The 18741-nt window shown below is 47.5% G+C and overlaps 1 protein-coding gene across 7 annotated transcripts in view; it reads right to left on the bottom strand.

The window, feature by feature from the left end:
• LOC131423071 (ral guanine nucleotide dissociation stimulator-like) overlaps positions 1–18741 on the bottom strand; it is a 132684-nt gene that overhangs the window by 100145 nt on the left and 13798 nt on the right. The window contains exons 4-7 of one of the 7 annotated variants that reach the window (XM_058570629.1): positions 17536–17638; positions 15374–15447; positions 13482–13572; positions 12988–13143 (exon numbers count right to left, since the gene is read on the bottom strand). The exons of 1 other annotated variant lie outside the window; for it this stretch is intronic. In XM_058570629.1, coding sequence (XP_058426612.1) covers positions 13031–13143; positions 13482–13572; positions 15374–15447; positions 17536–17638 — 381 coding nt within the window. In that variant the 3' untranslated portion in view covers positions 12988–13030. Of the gene's footprint in view, positions 1–12987; positions 13144–13481; positions 13573–14083; positions 14298–15129; positions 15448–15800; positions 15854–16349; positions 16382–16804; positions 16842–16967; positions 17033–17535; positions 17639–18741 lie in introns of those variants that run through there. 5 more of the 7 variants (XR_009224192.1, XM_058570630.1, XR_009224193.1 and 2 more) reach the window with 5 other exon arrangements.

Raw genomic sequence — 18741 nt, forward strand, 5'->3', positions numbered from 1 at the left:
ATGACTTCTGCATATATTTCTGTACGCATGTTATACATCAATAAACATTTTAAATCCTGCATATTTGCACAAAGATCCTAACTCAATATCTCAGAATAACAGCAGGGTTTTGTTTTAAAGTGGAACACATTCACTCATGACATCATCAGATGGATTTTAATACTCCCAAGTATCTATTAATGCCCTCACCCTGTGTGGTCCCCTGGGTCTTTCCATTCTTGCCTCAATTTGGTAACTGGCATGGTTTTGAGATTTTATGATGTCATCTTTCTCCAGCAAGTTCCACTCCCACGATGATGCTCACCAAGGCCTCGACACCTAGCACAGTGCAGTGTTCACAGCATGCACTCAAGACCTGTGGGACTGGGTTGAATGAGGAACAAAACGAGGAGAACATGATGTTCGTAACTTATGTCTAGGTGCCATATCATGACTTAGGAAATTGGTAGGGTTTTTCGATAGATTTGCTATGTTTTCTAATTTTTCCTATTGAAAACAATGGGAAATAGGGTCTCAGAGTTCTTTCTCAGAGACAGTCTGACATTTCAGGCACAGATTACTGACAATTATTAATGGCATATGACTTTCCCACCTCATCTTAGTTTTAAGTTTTTAACTCCTTACCTCGGAAATGACATAACTTTGCTTCTTCTAAATCTTGTAGTAATACTGATGCTCCAGAAAGTTGGGCCACGGATATTCTGCTGTTGTGCATCCTCTCTGCAAAGAAGTGGAGCTGTGCATCCACAAGTCTGAGAAGCATGTGGTGCTGTAGTATTTGGAGTCAGAGTAGCTAAATTGAAAAATGACTTCAGAGAATTATCACCATAACCCCCAACAGCAACAAATTATTTTGCTTAATTATTTTGTGATTCTGAGGGTATATTTAAAAAGGGATATTAAAACTGGTTGCCAAGGAGCCAGCCCTATAGTAGAGCAGAAATTGCATATTACCTTCCTACACAAACTTGCCTAACATAGTGGGAAAGAGTAACGAGAAGTTTTGGTGCTGTTGCCTGTGTTAACGAGGCCAAGAGGTCCACACTGGGATAAAGAAGTCCAGTGAACAAGCCTGTGTGCAGCGTCGGACAAGGGGCATGAGTGTGGTTACCCAAAGTGGCTTAGGGGTCACTTACCAGTGCATCTGAGTTTCCTGTCTGTACAATGCAGGAATTGGGGCTGTGCAATGTGATGTTTTCTCCTTTTTATGACATGTCTCAGGGCAGTCCTTCTAAGATGCCTGACCAAGGTATGGGCCCTTCAGGTGGGTGGGGTCCAAAGGGAGGATCTCTGCAGCGACCCTGACCACGGGGTCCAGAGGGAGGATCATGGCAGCCTGGAGGGATGCAGGGGATGGTAGGACCGGTGGCCTTGAAAAGGCAAATTCCAGGATCCCAGGCACCCGGTATTTCCATTTTAGATATTGAATTTACTTTTCAAATACTGACCAGGGTGCTTCCAATAGGGCTGCAAGCATCCTCAGCAACAGCTAGTCTGGTCAGCCCCACCCCTACCTGAGTACTGGGCTCAAGGGATGCAGTCCATCCTCACTGCGCATACTCTGGGGGGTACACAGGGCATGAAGGGTGGGTGTGGTATAGAGAAGAGGCGGGGTAGAGAGTGGGGTGGAGAAGCAGAGGATTGGGGCTCAGGGACGGAGGGACGAGGCAGGAATTGGGGCCCCTAGCTGTGCATGCTGGGAGCTTTTGTCTCTTAACTGCTCCCAGCAGGCAGCCTGAAGGGCTGCAGGACTACAACTCCCAGGATGCTCTGGGCACAGGGCGGTGCCTAGCCCTAAGGGGAGGAACAGGGTGGTGTGTGTTTGGCTGAGGGCAAAACCGTCATTGGCTGCAGACACTTGTCCTGCACCTGCTCCATGTGGACTGAGCCCCGGAGGGATGTGATGGGACAAGAAGGACCAGGGAGTTAGGAGGGTGTGGCGGCTGCATGGGCAGCCTCGGGCCTGCAGCGTGCAACTGCTTTTGTCCAAAGTTGAAGCCAGACTCATCCCTCTTCCACACCACCTCCCTCCGTGGCTTGATTCCTCCTCCCACCTGCATGCCTGTGGGTCTTTCCACAGCCTCCTACCTAGTCCAGGGCCAGGTGCTTCTCTAAAATGCTTATGGGAACTGGTTTGACATCCCAGAAACTTTCCACTTTGCATGTTGCCCTCTGCCTTCTCCAGCCAAAGTGCCAACATTTCATTAGCTTTTGGGAGACATTCGCCCTTGTGGCCCCTCTTACAAGCACAACTTAAGAGCTTTACAGGGTGGTAACATTGGCTGTTGCTTGCCTTTTTTGCAGATGTGGAAGTTGAGGCATCCTTGAGGTTAATCACTGTTTTCCCCAGGATCCGCTAAGAGCAGAGGAGAACAAGCCAATTCCCAAGAAAGTATCTAGTAGGTCATTTTCACCAACCCATTCCAGTGCAGAGGCCTCTGAAACAGCATCCTTAAGATGAGAATAGCTTAAGTATTTTGCCCTTTAGATTGATCACCTAATCTCAGCTCAGGCCTGAGTGGCCAGTCTCTCAGAGACACAGGTGACGACTCTGATCCCTCAGGAAGAGACCGGTGGTCCACCTTTGGGAGAGGGATGTGTAAGGTAGACAGCACTTGGGCAGCATTTGAAATTCGTCAGCTTTAACATCTCTGCTTTGGATTCCGGCAAAGTTCCCGGATAAACACGCCCAGGGATAGTCAGATGTACCGTATTCTTTAAAAATTGATTAGAATAGTGAAAGGAACAGAGCATAAAATAGCTTGCTTATTTGCAAAAGATGAAATGCAAGCAAGATCTTCTTGTCAATTTTTTTCTGTTTATTCTCTTGGCTATACTGTACACTTGAATGCAGAAATAAAAAATTTGAATGGCCAAAATCTCTTTTCCTGAGATTGGTAAATTAATTTAAAAGTTCTATTGAAACCTGTGAAGGAGTGGTTAGCAGCTTTCACGACTTATGTCCTCCCCAAAAATCTGGGCATTGATCTACATGAAAAAAAGTCCTTGTTTATATTACACATCCCAGTAGGTTACATTTCCGATTCCTGAATGTGGGATATTATCAAAATAACTGAAAAACCTGGTCATGGAAACTGGACCCTGTCACTTTGTCAAGAATTTGCCTCTTTATGAATAAATGACACATGAATTCTCTAACATTTTTGTAAAATGTTATTTTGTAAAATGAACGAGAAACTCTGTGGTGTCTCTGAATGTGGCAAGACAGGGAATTCTCATTAGACCACATCCTCGGATTCTTCTCTCGTGTTCAATAGGCCCAGGTGATAGTGCGTGTGGTCAGGTGCAGCGCTGCTCCCCCAGCGCCCAGTGTTCCATCCTATTCTGGCCTGTGCATTTTTCAGGGGGTTCTGACAACACTCGTCCACAAGGGTTGGAAGGAGACATTGAAACATGAGGATATTCATCAACTTAAAACAAGAATTAATGGAGAGGAAAGTTTTGGGGTGTGTGTGCTCCGATGCACTGCTGTTGAGGTGTGGCTGCAGTGACCACTGTGCTCCCAGCGTCCCCACAATGGCTTTCTCAGAAGTTTGATCTCCTAGCGCAACCACAACAGCTGTTGACAGAGCTGGGAGCTCATCGTGGTTCAGTGTCTTCCATCAGATTTTGTGGCTCTTACCCTCCTCTGCTTGCCCCTTTCCTATTCCTATCTGCTGTGTTGATTGCTTTGTAGTTGTTTCCTAGGAGCCACTGTGTGTAACTGTATTTCGCAGTGTCTTTAGGGACCCACCCTCACTACACGAGTCATTGTACAACATTGACTTATCCAGGTGTAGCCCGTGTTCGTCCTCTCCAGTGGAGCTGTGAAGAACCCTGCTTAGTCAGAGCTCCTCTCATTCTCATGCTGCTTATGAAGCTGGGCATCTCGTCTTTGGTCTCATTAACATTATTCTTTTCATTGATTATTCTGAAGTCAGATACAACTTTGTTAATAATGTGGACACTGGCTGTCACAGGCACTTTTATGTATCTTCCCCAACAGCTCTGTGAAGTAGACCTGTGATCCCCATTCTACAGGGGGGGACACTGAGGCTCAGAGAGGTCGAGTAGCTTCCTTCACTTCACAAAATTTCTTGGTACATTTTGAATCTCCACTTGGAACTCCGCCTCTCACCCCATCCTGAGTCCATTATCTGCTTGATGGCAGTCACCTTGCATATACAGGCCCCGGGCAGGCAGTGGACTAGTTGGGCGTGGTCCTCCGGCTTATCCTGGGAAGGTTCTAGGTTTATTGCGAGAGCTGGAGCAGTGGACACCGACCATCACTCGCCTGGAAGGTTTGTTATGTAGAAATACTCCACTGACTTTTTGCGGGTGTCATGTCTTCTTTGTCTTCATTTCTCCCCTGGGCTTTCTCCTACAGTCCGTGCTGTGCAGTAACATACAGTACAGAGACTGGTGAACATAATACTGTTGCCCTGCACAAAATGGCCACATCACTCATTTTTCTAATTATGAAAGAAATACACCCTGTTAAAAATGTCAAATTACACAGATCTATAGAAAACGAAACCCTCCACTTTCATCCTCTTCCCTGAAAACTCACTGCTCTACTCAGAGGGAACTGTTGTTAACAAGGTGGGGTTTATTCTTCTGGACATTTCCTATGTATTTATAAACACACATAAAGTTTTTTAACATAAATTACATAACTACATCGTTTTGCAATTTGCTGTTTCCCAAACCATATATCATAGACGTTTCCCGTTATCAGTGCACATCATTCTAACTTACCATTTTAAATGTTTTAGAGGTATTCCAAAGAACAGGAATACCATAATCTGTTTACTTCTTCTTTGATAGAAATGGGATTACATCCAGTTTCACTATTGTACATAACGCTGCAGTAAGATCATTGTATGGAATTTATTGCACCGCTATTCAACTGCTCAGTTTGCTTTGTTTCCTTTTAGTGAGAGACTATGATATATTTTTAACATTTTTATGGGAATTATTTTATAGGGAAATTAATTTTATCACTGAATAAATACATTTATGGGGAAATTGGCCTTCAAGGTCATCCATCTCAGTATTCTGGAGAAAAATCTTGAAACTTAGAAGGTATTATGCTTGCTCCATCACATTCTAACGAGTCATGTTAACAATTTAAAGTTGAATGTTTGAATAGCCTCTACTCTCTCTGTTCAGAAGGATGACTTTTTCTTGTCTTGAAAACTTCTGACTCCAGGGGCTCTCAGTTGGACTTCAGAGAGGATAAGATATTGGTGTCGCATCTGTTTCTCTTCAGCTGTAGGCTGAATCTTCCAAAGATCATAGAATTGAGCATGGTCCAATCGATATATATGATTTGGGTCAAAAATTCAAAGTAATGAATCCAAGATAGGAATCTATAACTTTGGTTCTTAATAAAGAATTTCCTTTGAGGACCTGCCCAGTGGCACAAGCGGTTAAGCCCACACACTCCGCTGCAGCGGCCCGGGGTTTGCCGGTTCAGAGCCCAGGCACACAGCGATGCACCGCTTCTTAAGCCATGCTGTAGCAGTGTCCCATATAAAGTAGAGGAGGATGGGCACGGATGTTAACCCAGAGCCGGTCTTCCTCAGCAAAAAAGTGGGGGATTGACATTGGATGTTAGCTCAGGACTGGTCCTTCTCACACACACACACAAAAAAACCACAGAATTTCCTTTGATATTCTTAAGTCTCTGTGATTACTAGTAAAAACTCACCTATGGGTGAAGAGATTTGGTTCTGCTGGCAATGTCTGGCTTGAACATCCATAGTTAAGCCTGCCACATCTATAGGTAGATTAGACTTGACCTCTTGATGACCTCTGCCCTTGGTCTTTGACCGGGGAAAAATAAGAATTTTAAAAAGCTGCTGTTATTAGCACTCAATGCTAGAAATGCCCATTAAAGAGTGAGTTTCATTTGGTAAACCAAAGGGAATATAAGCAAAACAATGTCTTTAATATCTATAAAATTTCAAAAAATTCTCATTTTTTAAAATGTAACTCTGTTTTTGCCACAGTGAAAACTGTGTATATATAGGAATGAAATATTCCTCTGTTCATTTCTTAAGTTGTTTCCATTGACTTGGATTTATCCTCTAATCCGTATTCCAACTGTGAAAGAACGTCTTGGTCCTTGAAAGAAAAGAAGCCATTGAAATTTGATTTTCTTTTAGCTCGCCATCCTACAGGTTTGAGGAATAAATGATCATGTAATGATACAATGATTTTGAAATCTAATTGTAAATTAGAGAGGTGTAAGGGATGATTGAATGGTGTTTCATCCTCATGGTCAGGGGTATTGTACACATGGACATGTAAACACGATTCAGAAAGCTGCTTCAGCCCCGTGACATCCCTGAGAACCACAGTTCAGGGAGGATCTAGGCACACAGCCATCTGCCTCGATCTCCTGGGTTACATGTAGATCCAGCTGTCTTGAAAGTGGCTTTAGAGCAGCTATCTATTTCTCCCCTTCCTTCTCTCCAGCTTATCTCAAAAAGTCTTGACTATCATATTTTAAAGTAAGACCAATTATAGTTATTTATATGAGCTTCTTGATCATTATTGCAGAGTAATAATCAGGCATACCATTAAATATCATTTAATTGATCTAATTAAATTTGTTGTACCTTATAATTGATTAGAACACTAAGTTTAGTTTAGAGTTTCATATTCACCAAATCTGTTAATCTACTTACAACTGCCATGTGCCTCACTCCTCTTAGAAGTGTATCTTTGGCCCATCACAAGATTTTAATGAATGAAATCATCATAAATTAAGATAATGTACTGTCTTTTGGATGATAGGGAGGCAGATGGGTCCATTTTGGAAATATGCCCATCTGTCTTTGCTCGCCATGGGAAGTTTCTGGTCACTAGGTCTCCAGGTGGCTTGCACAAGCCATAGGTCTGTAATAGCTTGGTGCCTCTCCTTCTAATTGGGGTAGAAATAAAAGAGGTCAGAGAGCCTTATTAAAGTTTTGGTTGCATGAAGTCTTCTATGAAGACCATCCATGCATATTGTTCTGGATAACTCTCTGTTCCTAGGACTACTAGTTACTTAAAGCGCTTGTCAGGAACTGTGAAAGGCCTGATATTTTACCTTACCTGCAAGTTAATAAGTCAGCCTACTATGGTCTTATAGATCTTGGCAAAAGACATGAGACCCATGGGTCAGAGACAAAGGACTTAATGTCACAGCAATAGCAGTGGCCAGAGTATCAGCATTTGCACCGGTTCACTAAATCCCACTTCCTACAGGGTGATACACAGTGGGCCGGGTGACATGCAGAGGGTTGCAAGAACTCAGAGCTTAAGGAACTCAAATCTTTGATAATGGGCAGGAAGTCTGCTGACCTTTGCCCCAGAGAGGGGTGTTATTTCTATTATACTGGGCAGTAAGCAAGCCTGCCCTTTGCTCCAGAGGAGGTCACTATTTCTGTCTTCCAAGGCTGACAGCTCTACACACATCCTTGAAAAGATAACCTGGTTTTACTGGCTTTCAAAGATAAGCTTGAATGAGAATCAATCATCATTCAGTTCTTCTGTTTCCTTTATTGAGTGTGCAAATATGCTCTTTTCTCTGTAAAGTTCACTAACTTTATTCATACATAAGGGATGCTTTTGGTTTTATTTATTAAGTTGAAATTTTCTTATTAGAGCAAATGATGAAACTATTATGGGTTGGATCTGAAAGTATGCTTTTCCAAGAAAAGGTGAATGATCAGTGCTCAAAGAACTTTGCCACAAGGAGCTCATAGCAACTTAAATGATTTTAATTTGATTACTGTTTTGTACAACTTTCTTCCATCTTACTTCATCCTCTCTGCTTCCAGTAACTCTCATATGGGAATGGGGCAGTTTCAGGGATTCACTGAACTCATTTACAATATTCAAATGGTTTTCTCTGTTATATTGTCTTTATTGAGGTAATGTTGACATACAACATTATATTAGTTTCAGGGGTACAACATAATGATTCATTGTTTGTATATATGTTGAAATGATCACCACAATAAGTCCAGTTAACATCCATCCCCATACATAGTTACAAATTTTTTTCTCTTGTGATGAGGACACGGTGTATTTCAAGGTGCAGAGGAATCAACGATTATGTCTTACTTTTCCATATACAGCTTGATGGATTTGGACCTAAGTATACACCCTTGAGACTGTCACCACCATCAAGGCCACAAACATATCCATCACCTCCCAAAGTTTTCTCTCAACTCCTTTTGTACTATTATTCTGTGGTAAGAACTCTTAATATCTACTCTATTAGCAAATGTGACATATGCAATACAGTCTTGTCAGCTGTAGGCACTATGCTTGTCCTACATCTCCAGAACTTATTTATCTTGATAACAGAAATTTTGTATCCTTTGACCATCAGCTCCTTATTTATCCATCCCCCCAGCCCCTGGTAACCACCATTCTAACCTCTGCTTGTATGAGTTTGACTATTTTAGATTCCACATATAAGTGAGTATTCGCCTTTCTCTGTCTGCCTTATTTCACTTAGCATAATGTCTTCCAGGTCCATCCATGTTGTCAAAAATGGCAGAAATTCCTTCTTTTTTCAAGGTTGACTAATATTGCATTTCTTTTTCCATTCATCCATCAGTGACATTTAGGTTACTTCCGTGTCTTGGCTATTGTGAATTAGCTGCAATGAACATTAGAGAGCAGGTATCTCGTTGAGACCCTGATTTCAATTCCTGTGGGTATATACTAGAACTGGGATTGCTGCATCATATGTTAGTTTTCATTTTTGGAGGAAGCTCACTGTTTTCCATAATGGCTGTACTAATTTACATTCCCACAAGGGTTGCTTTTCTCCACATCCTCACCAACATTTACCATCTATAGTTTTTTTGATAATCACCATCTTAAAAGGTGTGAAGTGATAGCTCATTGTGGTTTTGATTTGCATTCCCTGATTAGTGATGCCGAACACCTTTTCATACACCTATTGGTCCCTTGTATGTCTTCACTGGAAAAAGTCTATTCTGGTCCATTGCCCATTTTTTAGTTGATTTTTCTTTTTGTTATTGACCCAACACAAAAAGAGAGAACAAAATTTTCAGGCATTATGGGTGCTTCCCAGTTGATGCAGATGGTTTTGTTTTTACAATGGTACCAAAAGATAATGTTTCATGTTTTTTCTTCAGTTTGTTATAAGACCAGCAGTAGCTACGGCATGGCAGATAATTGGGAACGTCTTGGTTTGGAGGTTTACAACATAAATGAGTGGTAAGGAGTTTTTTATTATTCCAAGGAAAGTATTGAGATCATAGTCCATGGAATCCAGGATTGATAGGTGTAGGAGGATCTTAAGGTGGGGATCGGTGATCTGGCATTACTTCTGATCTTGAGGGACAGGTATCTACTGTATGAGTGTTTGAATAAAAGTATTAGAGATCAGGAATTTGTGGTGGGTGAATACGTTTTCTGAATTATTTACTTTTGACCATAACGTTTGGATTATGTGAACATCTGGGATATGGGAGTAAGTCGTTAACAGGGGGTGGTTGATAATGTCACTATTGATTTAACTTCTATGAACACCAAGTGGTCAATGGATTAAGCAAATGAGTAGTCAGAAAACACAGAAATGGTAGGATTTGGGATTTAGTAAAGGTTTGGGGACCGACTGCCCTGAGAGGGAGTGTCAGGACTTGTGCGGTTTAGAGTGACAAGGACAAGAATATAATAGAAACACACTCAAACAAGGAGGGGTGTTAACAGGATGGGGGAGGAGAAATGATCTGGAGTAGCCTTAAATTTTGACCTTGAGCTTTCTGTTCTTGATGCAACTTTGCCTGATGACATCCCAGGACACAAGTCAGATCTATCCCTGGAGGACAGAGGGAGGGTGGAAGTACAAAACAACCAGGATAATTGTCCTAAAAAGTCAGGGTTCCTTTGTCATTTGACCCAATTTCATGATTTATTTTTGTAAGGTAAGAAGAAAAGAAGGATGATAGTTACGTCTTCACAGAGGAAGCAGTGTAACTGTGGGAACCAGTCCAAACCAAAGCCTGGTTTAAGCATCTTCAACCCTTTGAGGATGTCCAGTGACATATTCAAGAGGCCGGATACTAGAATCCCATCCCATTCTGGCAGTGACGGGTCTCTGGGAGGACACTTTGGACCAGCCCCACCAGGTCTGCTGGCCCGAGAGACCGCAAGGACTCCAGGCCTGCAGCAATGCAGGAAAACTGGTAAGTCCTTTCAATCTTGCCAAAGCGTTGCAAAAACTTGCACCTAGTCACACAGGTGAATCCCTGCCAGGTGTATTCGCAGGTAGTCTGCACTCCAGGTTCCATGCCCACTCCTGCCGGTCTTCAGATTTGGCAGAGATGATTCCAGGAGCTGATCTGGGCATTCCACAGTTCCACTGCCAACAATTTCTGGCGACTGAGGAAGGTATCAGGAAGGAGGAAAGGGCAGTGAAGAGCACAGGAGAGAGACTGGTGGTAGCACTGATGGCGGACAGACTTGCTAGTGAGGCAGAGAAAGTGAGGGGCCAAGAAGGACGTCCTGACAGCAGATGAAATGGAGCAGGCACCTCAGTGAGGTCTCTTGGCAGCGTCCCTAATGTTTCCTTGCTTTGAGCTCTTGAAACTTTAAAACATACCAATACGTTTCTTTTATTAAACTCTGCTGCGTGAAATAGAAAATATAGACAGTGGTTTCTTTCTGAGGTGAGAGGTTGAGTTTCAGGTGAGGAGAGAAAGATCTTCTTTTTTCATGCTGTTCTCTCATTTTCCTTTACTATGCACATTATTTATTTTTACTTTCAAGTCAGCAGAGAGTTATCAACGTCACGGGATGATTCAGTTTTTCCCCACAGTCACAGTAAAACCTACTTAAAGTGGATTATTCTTTTTGTGTAATATTCCAATAGATTCCAAAATATTTCAAAAGCACTTCGATGTCTATGTTCTCAAATTAGATATTTACTTCTAAGTCTCCATTTTTATGTTCTTTGTTGCATGCTACTTCAGAGTTGCATCTAAGGAAATACCAGATTTCCCTCAGTTTTTTAGATCCATATGTGTTGGAAATTTGATTCATGTAGATGGACACGGCAGTTGGGGGATCGTGCTATTATCAAAAGAGGCCTTTTCAGCATCAGTAATCTGACAAGAACCCACTGCTTGTTGGGATTCAATTGTCTATTTGGGGGATCAATCTTTCACTGTTGGCACTTCTCTTTCTCTTTGGAGGGAAAGTATGGCCTTCCCAGTTTTTTCATTACCAAACCACTTTCCTGGGTGGTTATGCTGTGTCAGGAAGGGCCTGGGATGCCGGGAACCAGAATTCATCCTCAGCTTCTGGCTGTCCTGAGAAGGCTTCCCTGACAGAGTCCAGCATGTGTGTCTGGATGACACTTGCAGCCATCAGAAAGGAGGCGATAACTCACAAGTGCCAAGCGATTCATCTGGCCCTCGTCTTACAGGGTGTTCCCAAGGGAAGAGCTTCAAAATGCCACTTAGTAACCCTTTGAAAGCTTCTAGTCATGTGGTGGGTTCTCGGTGCGAGCTCAGAGCAGTGTCTATTCACCACCAGATGGGGAGCATTTCAGTATTTTAATTGGTAAGGCTGTGTTCATGTACGTCCATGGATCATCAGTTCCGTGGCTTTCCCTGCTGGAGCCCCCCACAACCCCGTCATACCTGATCTTTCAAAGCTCCAAACAGGGTTCACACCCCAGCAGGTGGTTGTAATGTAACCACAACACAAGACTGGGGAAAAAATCACAGACACCCAGGGTTGACACACTTTAAGGGCTTGGGCCCAGTTGCCCCATTTGGACGAGTTTGGAACACCAACACTGAGTGTGTAAACTTGAGGATTGTCCAAGACCATGGACCTCAGAAGAACACGGGCTCAGAAGTCACCTTGGACAGCAAGGGACAATGTGGGGTCACTGACTGGCCAGGATTATGGTCCCTTATCCTGGCAAAGTAGAGCTCACTCGGGATCCATCAGGCCAAGTCAGGGAGGAGGTTTGGGGCTTTCTAGGGAAATTCTGTCCTAAAGGGAATTGCATAAGGAAGGCAGGGGTGCTGAAAATCCTAGTTCACAGGGAGCAGTAATGTTTATGTAACAAGGCCCAGCTGTAGCCTTAAAAGCTGCATCACAAATCTTTCCTCCTGGATACAAATCAAGCAGGAAAAGGAATTCAGGGTCCTGGACAAGGATTCCAGCAGGATTCAAATCTAGGTCAGAGGTGAACATGGAGCCCCTAGAGGGCCCTCAGGAGGGAAAGTCCTGCCTGCCTTTAGTCCATCTGCAAATGAACTTCCGCGGGTCTTGTCCTCTCAACGTGCACATTTTGATCTTTTTCCATTGTTTTCTCCACTTAGAGCTGATATATTCCCAGAGATTGAACTAGAAAACAACAAGTTCCTAAAATTTGGTCAAAAGAAACCTCAAGAAGAGAAGCAGAAAACATTCCCTCTTCCTCCAGAATTAGGAAGGCAGCCCCTGCCTGTGGCATGACATGGTCCTGCGTAGTGTTGTTTTAAAGTCACCCACATTTCAGTGGTTTTTTTCTCTGCCTGTGAAAGTACCTTCAACCTTTAAATCTCAGGAGAAGGGGTGGTGGGCTGTGCCTGCACCTGGAGGAGCTGAATGATACTGAAATGAACTGGTCCTCGGTGTTAGGGGGACTTGGGATTGTCCCCACTAGCCAGAGAAGGGGCTGGCCCTTCTCCCTTCTCCCACATACAATAAGCTGATGACCCGGAAGAGTTCTTGATTCAAGGAGAAATGTGAGATTCTGTGTCTCCCTCACATGCCTACAGAAAGTGACAGAACCACACCACAAGTTCCAGGCTGTAAAGGGAACAGGACTTTAATATAATATTCAAACATGGCATTTATTATTTACAACAAATAACTACTGTCCCTCCCCAATGGGTTCATAGATGCTGGGGGATGTCAGGGAGCTGAGATGGGGTCGTCCTCTCTCTCTTGGGCTTCAGGGGACTCCAGGAATCAGCTTACAATGCTCCCCTTCCTGTCAGGTGGGAGGAGCTGGCCCGGTGCATCGCAAGCTTCCCAGCTGTGTCCCGGCTACTGAGGATGAGGCTGTGATCGGCCACTGGTATGGGGCTCGGTATTGGGGCCTGGGGGCTGAGTATAAGTGTCGGGTTATGTTGGGGGGCCTCTCTCAGAATCATGGCCACCCACCCTGTCCCCACTGCACTGGGTGCTGCAGACCTTGTGCTCAGTGCTGTTAGCCACCAGTACCCCACTTGTCCCTGCCACGGGAGAAATCGTTTACTATCACCTATTTCACAGAGGAGGACACGGAGTCTCAGGAAGCTGAAGAGAGTCACCCCAGTCACAGGACTGCTCAGTAGTGGAGGTGGGATCCCAGTGCCAGCTATCGGACTCCCCAAGGACACGCTTAGCTCAAAGCTTTACTGAACTCCTAGGAGTCAGTCACCCCAGCCCAGACACTCACTCACCCCTGAACTTGATGATGGCGGGCTCTTCTTGGCCTTGAATATTCTGCTGGCCAACTAGATCTGGGGATCCAGCAGGCAGGACAGGCTGTAGCTACAGGGCAGAGAGGCACCTCTGAGCCTACCAGGAGCCACACCTCAGGTGTCCCCCCACTGCCTTCCCAGCAGCTGGAGTCTGGGTGTCCCAGAGTTCGCCAAGCAATAAGGCCTGGGGCTGAGCAGGGGGCCATGGAGACAGGCTCTCTGGACTGGCCAACATGGAGAGTCCACCCCTGCCCTCACTCAACTCCTGCACAGCCTCAACTATCATTCTCGTTGAGCAGCTCCATGTCCTGGAATCAGGCCCCAAATCACTCCTCCAGCTTTGGTTGTAATTCTTTGCAACCACTGGGAGCAGCAGCATCTCCCTCATGACTCAGTATTCCTGGAACCAGAGGGAAGGAGAGGATGCACACAGGGGGATGCTGTGGGGGATGCTGCAGGGGCCTTGTGGGGGGTGAGGGGTGGGGCAGGGGACCAGTCCTGGCAACGCTCATTCCCACCAGTTCTATCCAGGCTCTACCTGTTCTCAGAATGGGAATAATCAGCCCCTCCTCCAAGAAGTTATCCTTGATGCCATCCTCCCCTCAACCAACCCGCCAATTGGATGGGTCTCCCACTTCTCTGTTATCGAAGTCTTCCACTCAATGTAAGATACAGGGGGTGGAACCAGGGACTGTTCTGCCCAGAGGGTCTCTGATTTCCACCTCCTTCCCCTCCCCTGCAGGGAGTGCCACAGCTGCTCACCTCAGTCCCTTTCTTAAGGTTGATCTCATTCCCCTGGAAGGTGGAGAGCCAGAGTCCATCAGACAGAATGCCATAGACTGACTAGCCCCTTATGTCCACCCCTTCTCATGGTGCACGACTGCCAGGTCCCCAGAGGGGGCGGAGCATGCAGAGAAAACAGGACTTGGACCTAGGCCGGGCTCTGGGCTCCAGAGAAGGAGGACATGGGGGGAGGCTGAGGGACCTGGCAGCACAACCCTCTCTGATGACAGACTTGGAGGCTGAGGCCTCAGGCAGAGGGGACTGCTCAGCAACTTATGTGCTGCCTGACTTGGGGGGGGCCGACCCCTCTCTCCCTCCATGGGGAGCATGGGAGTTAGAGGCTGAGTCCAGCTCAGATAAAACCTCACGCGGCTGTGCCATCAGGCAGCTCTGAGTTTCCCCAGCCTGGGGAACCGGAATGGGTGTCTCAGGTGGAGCCTCTGTTCACTCATCTCTAAGATGGGCCTGATGCCCCAACTCCCAGGGGCCACTGCGAGGTTCCCAGGAGAGATGTGTCAAGTGCTGAGAGCTCGGAGCACATTTCGGGGGCTCCCGCATCCCAAGGTTCAGGATCGTGGTCCTTCCTGCCTGGCCTCAGGTTCACCCACCTCGAGATAATCACCCATCGCCAGACACAGCATAAGCAGGTCACCAAGGAAAGTGCCAAGATAGGGGAGGACACCTTGTGACATTGGGGTGCGGGTGGGATGAGCCCTTGCTCTCAAGTCGACCCCCTGCAGACCGTCCCCTGAAAAGTCCACAGCCACAGCCTCCTGGTCCACCCCAGGGTTCCCACGGGGAACAGCCTAGGACCCTTACTAGCCTCCCCTCAATTCCTCCTTGCTTCACACCCCAAGAACACCACACTCCTCCTCCTCCTCTCCCAGGGCAGGCTTCTAGCAAATCACAGGGTATGCGGTCCCTGTCCCTCCCCACAACAAACCCATCCTGCACCAGCTCTTCCAGGCCATCCCGGTCACTTCTACTGGGGGATTCGGACACTGTGGCACCAAGAGAAAGGGCCCTCCTCTCTTGATTTGAGGCCTCCAGCTGGGAACGCAGAGCCCCTCCCCCACAGGCACACTCACCTGCTGCTGCTGCTGCTCCTTCTCCTGCACCCTCTGGGGGTTGATTTCCGGGGGGCAAACGTGGAAGGCCCCTCCTGTCAGGGTCGAGGACAGTGTCAGTGAGGCCATAGTCCCCTCACCGCATTTCTCTCCAGCACCACTCGCCTCCGACACTGGACATCTGACTCGAGTCAACTGGTACCAATGCCACTCCACCCTCCAAGGTCTTGTGATTCCAGAACAAGCCCAGTTTCAACTCTCTGAGTGTAAGCTTGGGCTTGCGTCCTGGACTCCCTGAGCCTGTTTCCTCATCTGGAAAGTGTGAGAACTCCAGCTACTTCACAGGTTCTCCTGAGGACTCACTGTCGCATGACTGTCATCGCTGTTCTTGCCCTCACCCCTCCAGGGAGCAGGCAGAAAGCTCCCACATTCCTTTCCTCCCTCTTACCTCATCACCCCCATGTGAGGCCTGCACCACACGATCACCATCCTTCCATTTCCCTGATGGAGATACAGAGGCCCAAACAGGGGCAGTGAGTTGCTCAGGGGCCACAGAGGAGAGGCCACTTGGCCCTCCCAGCCAGAGACCCTGTTCCAACATCCTCACCTAACCCCCAGCCCCACCACTGACAACAGTCCTGACCCCCGAGCTCTCGAAGCTTGGTCGTGGGCCGAGGCGTGGATGGAGAGGATGTGGTGTCTTGGGAGTCTGGTTGAATGGCTCCTGCCTGCCCCAGTCTCGTGGAGTGTCTGGCCCCCAGGCTGGGACAGAGGCAATGCCAAACCCTTCTCCTCCCCAAGGAACCACTCAGGATATTCCCCTGCACTGAACTCTTTCTTTATCCACTCAGAAACTGGACCCCCAAGGTGCCACCTCTGATCAACAGGGAAGGGGTGAGAGGACATTTTGCTTCCCTGTTTACATGAAGCTCCTAACTTCCTTTCAGCAGGATCCACTAAGAATCTATCAGTTGCCTAGGCGCTACTCATAAGCCACCTGGGGTATATGTCATTGCCAACCAGGCATTCAGGTGAGACTCCGTTGTTGACTCGAATGACTGTTCTAGGCGTCCAGGGGGGGTCCCAGAACGCACACACATCTGTCTCTGGTCCAGCTGTTCAGATCCAAGGATGAGCATCTTGTTTGTCCACCTGGGCCAGGGGAATTCTCTGCTGTGCCCGTCCCTGGGGTAGGCAGTGTGCTCTCCCCTTGGAGACATGGTGAAGATAGAAGGAGCAGCAGGGGCCTGGCTTCCTGAGGACAGGTTTAGGCTGAGGGATAAACCCACCCAACCACCCAACAGTCTGGGAGAAGCTACATTCAGCAGGACGGAAGTGCATGGAAGCCAGAAATCTGCTGATGGCGCCAGCTCGGCAACTCGCCCTGGAACAGCACAGCCAACACCACTGTGTCCCATGACCAGGGCCTCCTGCCCACAAACGGCACCCCACCTGCCCATGGGCCAAACAGATCCCTAAGCTTGTTAACCTGGACAAGATAGATGGGAACGTTTCAGAGAAAGTTCAAGTGAGAAACTATCAAAACCACAGCTTGCCCAGTCCCCCTCCCCCCGTGGCCCTTCCTCTCTTTCCAGACCCCCAGCCTCCACTCTACCTTGGTCATCAGTTCTCTGCTCAAGGACTCGTCTTGGCTATAGCGCTCCTTAAGTTTTTCAGAGCGCTCCCTGAGGAGAGGAGAAAGAGGGAAGGACAAATTTAGGGATAATATGAGGGGTCTGAGTGCAAATCTTTTTCTTTGACAACCTGAGAGATTCAAACTGCCTGGAGGAGTGCTCTCACTGGGCTCCTCTGAGGGCTAAGGTCTTGTGAGACTGGGAGGGGGCTCTCCTGTTGGTCACTGGGGTCTCCATTCCCCCGCTATACAGAGCAGCTCTCTTTTGACCACTTTCAGTTTCAACTGGGCATAGAGTTCTGTTGCTATAAACACTTGAAAATCTCCAATGTGGCTCAACCCAGTACCTGGCATTTAGAGAAACCGAATCCTGAAGCAGAATTGGTGCACTAAGGACACCAGGAGACTTAGAGACCCACCACTGAGGCCCAGGCCCTGTTCCAAGCATTTGCTGCCTCCCAGGAGTTCCCAGCTGACTGAGGGGCCAATGGCAGACATACGGGAGATCCCCCATCTACCCTGGTCCTCCTATGGAGAGAGGCCTACCCACCAGGAAACTTCCCCCATGTGTTCTTCAGGTGGCATATGGATGTTTTCTGCAGAACAGAGATGACAGTGCAGGGCGAGGAGAAGTTCTTCAGGATCTTGCACTCCTGGGGAAGGGAAGAGAATGAGCTGTGAGGTGGGGTACTGGAGCCCTGCTTGCTCTAGCTTCAGTCCCCTTCTATTTAAATCTCCTCTCCTGGATGAGACAGATGCTCAGGGAGCCCCAGAAGGGCACATTTAGGACCCAAAGAGTAACACTCACAAGGAGGAGGATTTTAGCTCAACCCAGGGAGGGAGCCAGGTAGGAAGTGAGCATCCCCGCAGTGGGACCTGGAGTCAAGGTCAGCATTCCCCTGGCAAGAAGGGCCTAGGGACTTGCAGGGGCTTAGACCACACACTGCAATCCTGGGATCTGATAAAGGTGGAGGCAGTTCCCAAGGCTCCAGAGAGGGGCTCCACTGGGCCTCCCACAGCACACCTGGGCCACCTGGATCCAGCGCTCCACCACCCTCACCCTGTCCTGGGCCATCATGCTCGGGTCCCCGAGGCAGGTGGTGACGACGAGGCTGGCCACCCTTCTGAAGTGGTCGATGGTGGCCCGGACGGTGTGTGCCAGGTGCTCATTGCTGGGCTTGTTCCTCTTGCCCCAGGTGGAGCCCAGGCACTGAGAGGGCACCACCTTCCGGAAGAGCTCCTGGGGAACAGGGGGAGTGTCACCCAACATTGCCACACCCCAGCTCTGTGTCCACATCCCCAAAAGTCCCACACAGGGGTCACAGTTTAGAGCTGGAGCTCAGGAAGCTCATGATGTGGCCTGAGCCTTGTGAGAGTCCCTGGCTTTTCTTCTCTGTCCACTGAGGGTACCCAGAGGATGACCCAGGACCCAATACTGGCAGGGAAGGGAGAGGGACATTTGCATCCAGCCCGTCCTGGCTAACTCCAAGCTCCAGATGGTGGCTCACCTCGGCTCATCCCAAGGGGGCATCTTCCAACACACTGATCCCCCTCTGGTCACACTCCCCATTCTGATGCACATTCTGCCCTGGCAGCTACAACCACGGGCCTTGTCTGTCTCCCTTGTAGTGGAGTACACATCAGGTGTCTAATAAGTCCTGAGGCTGTTGAGCTTCCTGAGCAGACGGTTGGGCCACCAGGGACCTGGCTGCATACAGTGAGTTCCCCTCCACTACTGATGTGCCAGGCCCTGCTC

Source organism: Diceros bicornis, chromosome 27, assembly GCF_020826845.1.
Source record: "Diceros bicornis minor isolate mBicDic1 chromosome 27, mDicBic1.mat.cur, whole genome shotgun sequence".
NCBI lineage: Eukaryota > Metazoa > Chordata > Mammalia > Perissodactyla > Rhinocerotidae > Diceros > Diceros bicornis.